This window comes from Pteropus vampyrus, unplaced genomic scaffold (genome assembly GCF_000151845.1).
Source record: "Pteropus vampyrus isolate Shadow unplaced genomic scaffold, Pvam_2.0 Scaffold296, whole genome shotgun sequence".
Classification (NCBI taxonomy): Eukaryota; Metazoa; Chordata; class Mammalia; order Chiroptera; family Pteropodidae; genus Pteropus; species Pteropus vampyrus.
In genome coordinates, this window is record NW_011889077.1 from 208,835 (window position 1) to 216,949 (window position 8,115).

The following is an 8,115-nucleotide window of genomic DNA, read 5'->3' on the forward strand; positions in this document are numbered from 1 at the left end:
TCTCTCTCTATCTGTCCATCCTTCTCTCTCTGTGTCTCTCATTCACTTAAACAGCCTTCCGGCTCCTGCCTGTGCCAGGTGCCGGGGACTCAGTGGTGAATGGGACGGTCGAGCCCCCGTCCTCGTGGGGTTGTGGTCTGTCTCCACGCTGGTCCCCTCACTGGCCTGTCTTCAGGGCAGGGCCGTGGTGTCGGTACCCCCTCCCCCCGCACCTGGGATGCAGACCAGGCACCTACCCACGTGTAAGCGGGCCTCTGGGCAGAGGGCGGGGGATGAGAAACAGGGAGGCCATGCCCTAACCCTCCGTGAAAGGGTCACTCTTCTCCCACAGAAACTGTCCTCCAGGGTCTTTCTGGAGCACAGCACCCTCCCCGACACCCTGAGAGTCACCTACGACTCCTTCTGCAGTAACGGAGTATCACAGGTGAACCAGCCCAGAGGGGACTGTGACGGCGTCCAGATCAATGACCCGGTGAGCCTCCATCCCAGCGATCCCAGTGTTCTGGAAGGTTCTCTCCCAGTGACAGCTGGAGGAAGTGCCCCCAGGCAAAAGGTTCCAGCTCGGGAACGAGCCAGGGAGGGGCAGGAGCCAAGGTCCGGCAGCGGCAGGTCCTGGTCCTGGTCGCTCTTGGGAGTGTCCATCTCAGGGGAGGAGGGGCGCAGGGGGTGCCCTTGGCCCTGGCCCGGAGCGGCCTCCCCAGCACCAAGGACGGGTGTAGACGGATGACCGCATGGGTGACGGCGCCCCCTGGGGGCGATGCCGGAACAGTGCGTGCTGGCAAAGGAGCGCGCCCCTCCCCTCACGGCCCGCCTGGGGCGCTGTGGTTTTCCTGACGTTCGCGTTTTTGCTGTTTTCGGACAAAGACATTAACGCGCGGGCCACGCAGATGCTCAGAAGTAAACGCTGAGTTACTGCCCTGTTTCAAGTTCCTGGCGACCACGACAATTACGTTTTTCTTTTTACTGGCTACGAAATACTTGCTTTTAGGTCATTTTTAAACGTGACATCGGCATTTCTTCAAACGTGGCGTTTCTTCAGACTCAATATTGCCCGTGCATTTTTACCGAATTCCCTCCTCCTCGCACGGGGCGAGCCCCCGGCGATTACTGTCTTGCGACTGGCGATGGCTTCTCGCACACACCTGTCCCAGCCTCGCTCTGCTCCGGGGCAGCGGCTGCATTTAAACTGGTCTGGGGTGTGCCTCGCTCCGGCGCAACCCGAGGCTCAGTGCCGTCGCCCCCTCCTGGTGTGCGGGTGGCTGGCGGGGTCTGTGCTCTGTCCCACAGGGTGTTTTTGGGCGTGATCTTGACGGCTTATTCAGGTCAGAACAGAGCTGTGCGGTCAGCACAGACGACGTCCTGTGGGGTTTGGGCGCCTTGACGTTCAGAGCTGGGGGACGAAGTATACGCTGTCTACAGAGTTGCTTGATAATCCTCGTGAACGCACGTGCAGCAGAAAGTGTTCTAGAGACCGTCCCACGAGCTAAGTCCGAGCCAGAGGTGGCGGGTCGGGAGCGCCGTGGGCCTCCCGCCACCAGGCCGGCTCCTCGTTCTTCTCCATCTCAAGACCCGGGTTCCGGAGAAACTCATGCTCTTGCCGTCCCCCACTGCCATCCGCCCCTCCCAGGACCCCTGAGGGGCCGGCACCCTCCACGCCTGGGAGCGGCTTTGTGACCGCGCGGTGTCCGGCCTTGCCTGAGCCCTGCCGTGCCCCACAGGTCACCTTCCAGGTGAAGGTCACGGCCGCAGAGTGCATCCAGGAGAAGTCGTTTGTCATCCGGGCGCTGGGCTTCTCGGACACGGTGACCGTGCAGGTCCTTCCCCAGTGCACGTGCCAGTGCCGAGATGCGAGCCGGGACCGCGGCCTGTGCCTCAACAAGGGCTCCGTGGAGTGTGGCGTCTGCAGGTGAGGCCCCCCCACCCCCCACGGCAGGCACCGGGGCGGCCGCCGATGGCTTCCCCAGCGCCAGGGGCCTGCGGGAGGCCTGACCGTTCCTCCCGCCCAGGTGCGACGCCGGCTACATCGGGAAGAACTGTGAGTGCCAGACGCAGGGCCGCAGCAGCCAGGAGCTGGAGGGGAACTGCCGCAAGGACAACGCCTCCGTCATCTGCTCGGGGCTGGGGGACTGCATCTGCGGGCAGTGCGTGTGCCACGCGAGCGACACGCCCACCAAGAAGATCTTCGGGCGGTTCTGCGAGTGCAACAACTTCGACTGCGAGCGCTACGGCGGCCACGTCTGCGGAGGCAGCGGTGAGCGCGCGGCGGGGCCGGAGCGCGCGGCGGGGACCGAGCGCACGGTGGGGACAGAGCGCGCGGCGGGACCCAGCGGGCGGCGGGACCCAGCGGGCGGCGGGGCCGGAGCGCGCGGCAGGGACCGAGCCGTACACTGAGGACGGACAGACCTGAAGGAAAAGCAGGTCCTGGCCTGGGTTCTGGGGAGCAGAGGGCCAGGTCGGTGGGTCTGGGGTCGAGCAGCGGTGACTCTGCGGTGGCCCCACTGTCACCCAGGGCGTGGGGAGTGCTCCTGCGGCAAGTGCCTCTGCAAAGGGGACTTCGAGGGCTCAGCCTGCCAGTGCGAGAAGTCCAGCCAGGGCTGCCGGAACCTGCGGGGGTCCGTGTGCAGCGGCCGGGGCCAGTGCCAGTGCAACACGTGCCAGTGCGAGCCGGGGTACCAGCCGCCCTTCTGCGAGGAGTGCCCCGGCTGCCCGTCGCCCTGTGGCGGGCTCATGTGAGTGCTCCCTCCACAGGGCCGGGCCTGGTGACCCTACAAGCCCACGGCACACGCCCTTTGCCTGGCCGAGGCCCCAGGAGGGGACGGGGCGGTGGGGGGCGGGCGCTCCTGTGGGCTGCCCGCCTCCAGCTACAGGGGTCACAGGCCACCTTGGGCCCCGTCCGTCCACCTTCTAGGTCCCAGCAGCCATGCTCGCCTCACACCCCAGGACCACCCCCTCTGACCCTGACCTCACAAGCACCGGGCGGCAGCCCAGAGCCCCCAGGACCCGCCACCGGACTGCCTTGGTCCCCGACACTGGCGCCCCCTCACGACCTCACACTTTCTCCACCGCCGCCTCACGCACCCTCGTACCCTCCGGCCAGTGCACGGCCTCGCACACGCGCTCACACAGTCGCTCGCCCGCAGCTCCTGTGCCGAGTGCCTGAAGTTCGACAAGGGCCCCTTGGAGAAGAACTGCAGTAAGGCCTGCGAGAGCCGGACGCTGCTGAGCAAAGCCCCCGAGCCCGGGCGGCTCAGCGCCCCGGGGCTGCCCCGGCGATGCAGGGAGCGGGACTCGGAGGGCTGCTGGGTGAACTACACCCTGTGGCAGCAGGATGGGAAGGACACATACAGCATCCTGGTGGACGAGCAACGGGGTGAGTCCCAGAGGGCAGGGACAAGGGGCGGACCTGGGTCACAGGGCCTCTGGTGTTGACGAGGCTGCTGTGCAGGGCAGGGGCCCTGCCCTGATGCGGTGGGGGCCTGGCAGGGTCTGGCGAGCGTCCAGGACCGTGGTCCTGCCGCCTGGCCCCTCTGCACCATCTCTGACTTCACCTTGAGGTGCATGACAACCAGTGGACAGCCTGCCCCCTCGCTCAAGGGGACAGAACCTGGCTGGGATGACCACACGGCCTGGGCTGGTAAATGCCCACAAACGCTGACAGGGCCTGGAGCCCTGGGTCTCAGAGCCGCATGTCCTGAGCCGGTCCAGGGACAGCTGCGGGGGCTGCGGGCCATTCTCAGACTCAGAGCTTGGCCCTGGGGGTGCCAGGGGCCCGGGAGCCCAGCCCCACCTTTCCCAAGACCTGCAGGCCGTCTGTGTGTGCGGTTCCGGGTCCCTGCCGGGCCGGCTATCGGTGAGGATGTGGAGATACCAACCCGGCCTTCACGGGGCCACGTGCCAGGGGTGTAGGACCCCCTCCGCCAACATGTCAGAACACCAGCCGAGACGACAGGGGGCTGTGGCTGGGGACACAATGGGCAAAGACCATGTAGGGGGTGCTCTCCGAGGTCAGAGGTCAGAAGGAGGAGGACGACAAGGGGAGCTGAGCCCAGAGGGTGATGCTCCAGACAGAGGGGATGGGCTGTGCAGTCGGAGGCACTGGGCACTGGTCGCCTGGGGCCCTGTGAGTCTGGGGAGCAGATGAGTGTCTCTGTACATGTAGTAGGAGGCCCTGGCAGGGTCCCAGGAGAGCGGGCGACACACCGGAAGTACTTTCAAGATCCAGACACAGACCACCAAGGGCCTGGGTGGACATAGACTGGGAGGGGCCTGGGGACGCTGCCCTAGTTAGCTGGCAACTGGGCCCCTTCTCTGTGAATGAGAGGCCCCGCAGTTTCACTTTGAACCGCAGGGCCTGGCCTTGTCTGCGGTCCTGCCCGCTTCCTGGCTAAGGGCCCGGCGGGACAGTTTGCCCACCTACTGGCGGCTAAGAGCTGTCCACCTGAGCACCACGCAGTGACCTGGGACCCGGGCACACCCCGGGCCTGTAGCCAGAGGGGGTGCTGATGCTTGGGGTGCATGTGCTTCCTCCTCACCTTAGAGTGTCCAAAGGGCCCCAACGTTGCTGCCATCGTGGGGGGCACTGTGGCGGGAGTCGTGCTGATTGGAGTTCTCCTGCTGGTCATCTGGAAAGCACTGACTCACCTGAGCGACCTCAGGGAGTACAAGCGCTTTGAGAAGGAGAAGCTCAAGTCTCAGTGGAACAATGTGAGTGGCCATCCCCGGGGGGCTGAGGCAGCTGACCCCACACGCAGGATGCCCCGGTGTAACCCCCACGCGTGGACGCCCACCTGTGCCCACCCCCAGCGCACCTGGGGCTAGAACAGGCGGGGAGGTCGCCCTGCCCTTCCCCGCCCCGCCCCCCCCCCGGCGGCACTGATGAGCCCCCTCTGCTTTTCTACCCAGGAAAACCCCCTTTTCAAGAGTGCCACCACGACGGTCATGAACCCTAAGTTTGCTGAGAGTTAGGGGCGCTTGGCGAAGATGAGGCCATCTGAACCGACCAGAAGGAAGCACCCCCAAACTACATGTCCTCCGTCAGGCGGACTGCGACCTCGCCCGTGCACACAGCTTCCGACGCCTGACCATTTGATCCATTAACCAAAAATCCAGTTTCTTCTGCCCTCAAAATGACAGCTATAGCCAGGTGACTCCACGGACTCACCAGGAGAAGCAGCCCCCCTGCCCCTGACGAGTGGGACCGTAGATAGAGACGAAGGAGGGCTCGCTGGGCCTGACGAGGTTAGATGCATGCCTTCCTGTGTAGAGATGAGATGCTCCTTTGTTCAGGGCGGTGAACCCATGTTTGTTCCTGCACCCTAATCACGGTAGACGCTCACACCCACTGATTACACTGGTCCCCGGCCATGCATGTGGAAAGGTGAATAAACTCTGTGGAGGCTGTCCATGGAGGCCGGGCTCTGCACACTGTGTCCTCCCGCCCTTCCCCCACTGCCCGGACCACACTGGGGGCGGGGGGGGGGCCGGGTGGACTCTGGTCCACACAGGGCTCTGCTGTCTCCTCTCTTCCCTCACCTGTTGGCTGTGCACGCGAGGCCCCTCTGGGTCCCAGGCCCTGCCCTGCATGTAAGCAGCTTGCAGAGAGAGGCCTGGGGACAGCCCCGCCGAAGGGGGTCCCTAGGCTCCCGATGAGGGCAGAACGAGCCGGGAAACGGTGTCTGCCACAGCTCCCCGGCTGCACGCCTGCTCCCAGGGAATGGGTGGTGGGAGCCAAGCCCCGAGTTTACAGTGAGTCGTTTCTCATGGGCCATCTCATGGCGGGGCTTGGACGTCGTGGCTGATCCGGTGACATCGGCACCGTGTTAGCAGGCTTCGCGGAGCCAGGGTCTGAGAGTGGCCCGTGAGAGCCCAGCAGGGTGGGGAGTCCTAGGATTCCCCGGGAAAGGGCCGGAGTGCGAGACTCTGACGTCCTCTGCCCCCCGGGGGTGCTCGCTGTCTCTGGTCTCCATGTTGCACAGATATGAGGGGCGTGGGTACGGGGCGCGTCACGAGTCGGCGTTCTCGTGCACAGCACAGGTTCGAACGACATTCGCCTTGACCTTTTTCCTTGGAAATACTTTCTTATTACAATCTTGGCATAACTCTCCATTTAAAAATATCCGTTCGTTCTAAACGCACTAACAGAGCCCAGCTATGTGCCGGTCACCGTGAGAAAGCGTGGGCACACACAGCTACGTCCTGGGTCCTGGAGGCACGTGGAACCACATAGCCAGCATAAAGTTGCAAGTGACATGTGCTGGACAGCACACAACGCGGACTTAGAGCAAGAATGAGAGACGTGAAACCAAGTCCCTTGCCCACCGAACTGCTCGTGACTCTCGCCCCCGGCTGTCCTGCTGCTCTTCCCCCTCCCCAGAGAAAGCTCCCTCTGTCCCCCCGGGGTGCGTGGTGTGTGCGGCTCCCACCCGCCCAGCTCAGAGCTCTGACGTCCACATTCTCTCCTGCCTCCTGGTGTCTCAGGGGGCCTGGTGTGTTTCCTCGGCCCTCCCGGGCCTCACGCCTCTCCCTCCACAGGGTGACAAGGGCCGTGCCCATGCTCCCGCCTCGGTCCCCATCACTCTAGCCATCACCTGGCATCACTCATTCCCCACTCCGGTGACCGCCCTCCTCATAAACAAGCGTATTTGAAAAGGACTAGCCAAAGACTGACCTTTCTCGTATCAGTGGTGCCCCCCGGTCCCACGGCCAGGGGGAGAATCGGGCTTTATTTTCCCCACCCAAATTGTTCAAACTCAACTGAACATGACGCAGTCGCTTTCAGTGTTGGCCCTCCCTGAAATGCTGGTCGAAACCCTTCCCATGGTCACCCCCTCGCAGGGGACCCTGTCCTCCCACATGGGCTGCATGTTGAGGGGCCCATCCTCGACTCAGGTGCCAAACCCATGCAGATGCTCCCACCTGACGTGGCACAAGCACGTCCAGGGAAGTTTGGCGTTTCTCCAGACTGCTCTCCTTCCTCTGGGTTCCCTCGGTGGGGTAAAGGGTCTTCCAGGTGTTGATGTAGGAACGTCCAAACCTGTAGAGGATCTTTATGGAGATTATTTGAGCCCAACTGACTTGCCGGGAAGCAAGATCACAAAGGCTCAGCCGAATGGCAGTTTTGCAGTCCCTTACACATTTGGAATTAAGGAAGGAATGTAAAGACGTTCACATGAAGCGGGGAGAAAGCCAGGCGGGGGCATCTCTGATGGAATTACAGGACAGGTAACGAGATCATGTGCTCCTTTGAGGGCACTCGCCTCTGAGGGGTCTCCAAAGAGGATTACTCTGGCGTTTCAAAGGTGTGTTAACCTTCATGCAGACAGCAAAGGTAAGCCTTTTACTACAGAAGTCCCGGGCCTGGGGCATGACTACCCACTGCAGCCTGCCCGGTGAGGGGTTTGTGATCAGATCACCCTGCCAGGGCACTTGCCATCACTGATTGGATACAGAGCCCCTTTCTCCTTCAAGGGGATGGGGTGGGGGGAGCAAGTGTGGCCAGGGGTCAGGGTGCCTAGGGCAGGTGTAGGAGGACTTGGGGAGTCAGTGATGAACGGTCAATGGGGTGTCAGGGAACCAGGGTGTCCAGAGCCAGAATCTTCCAGGCCCAGGTCAGTCCAAATGCATTTGCTCAGCATGACCCGTGGGCTCAACCTAGGAGGAACTGCGGCACAGTCAGTCCCCGGGGCCGCCGTCAAGGACTTCACCGTTTCAGAGAGAAAGCCATGGCACACCCGAGCCCTCCAAACAGCTCTCGCAGTCGCGCAGGTGTCCTAAGCTGCAGTCAGGAACCCCCTCTCGGCCCGGCTTTCGCGCAGGCGCACTAAGCCGCGCGCCGCAGAGGGCGGGGCTGAGGGCGGGGCGGGGCTCTGGGGCCCGCGGCTGCGCACTGGCCAGCGCCGTCCGCCCCGCCCACTTCCGGCGCGCGGCTTTTCCGGGCAGAGGCGGCCTGGCGGAGCCCTGAGTGAGCCGCCGACCAGCTGAGCCGCACCCGTGATGGGGTCCAGCGGGGCTCGCGGGCCAACGATGCGCAGGGGACTGTCCCTTAGCGGCGCAGCGCTGCTCCTGCTGCTCCTGCCGGCGGCCGCGGCGCAGCAGTCGCCCGGAGTGGGTGAGGAC

General features: G+C 63.8%; 2 protein-coding genes across 2 annotated transcripts in view; both read left to right on the forward strand.

The window, feature by feature from the left end:
• ITGB2 (integrin subunit beta 2) overlaps nucleotides 1-5,445 on the forward strand; it is a gene marked incomplete at its 5' end in the record, with an annotated part of 28,106 nt that extends 22,661 nt beyond the window's left edge. The window contains 7 exons of the mRNA XM_023521129.1: nucleotides 332-472; nucleotides 1,719-1,906; nucleotides 2,007-2,251; nucleotides 2,510-2,729; nucleotides 3,141-3,370; nucleotides 4,538-4,704; nucleotides 4,903-5,445. Of these exons, the coding sequence (XP_023376897.1) occupies nucleotides 332-472; nucleotides 1,719-1,906; nucleotides 2,007-2,251; nucleotides 2,510-2,729; nucleotides 3,141-3,370; nucleotides 4,538-4,704; nucleotides 4,903-4,965 (1,254 nt within the window). The remainder of the gene's footprint in view (nucleotides 1-331; nucleotides 473-1,718; nucleotides 1,907-2,006; nucleotides 2,252-2,509; nucleotides 2,730-3,140; nucleotides 3,371-4,537; nucleotides 4,705-4,902) is intronic.
• Nucleotides 5,446-7,908: 2,463 nt separating this feature from the next.
• The window catches only part of PTTG1IP (PTTG1 interacting protein), a 16,659-nt gene continuing 16,452 nt past the window's right edge, over nucleotides 7,909-8,115 (forward strand). The window contains exon 1 of the mRNA XM_011376358.2: nucleotides 7,909-8,107. Coding sequence (XP_011374660.1) covers nucleotides 7,993-8,107 — 115 coding nt within the window. The 5' untranslated portion in view covers nucleotides 7,909-7,992. The remainder of the gene's footprint in view (nucleotides 8,108-8,115) is intronic.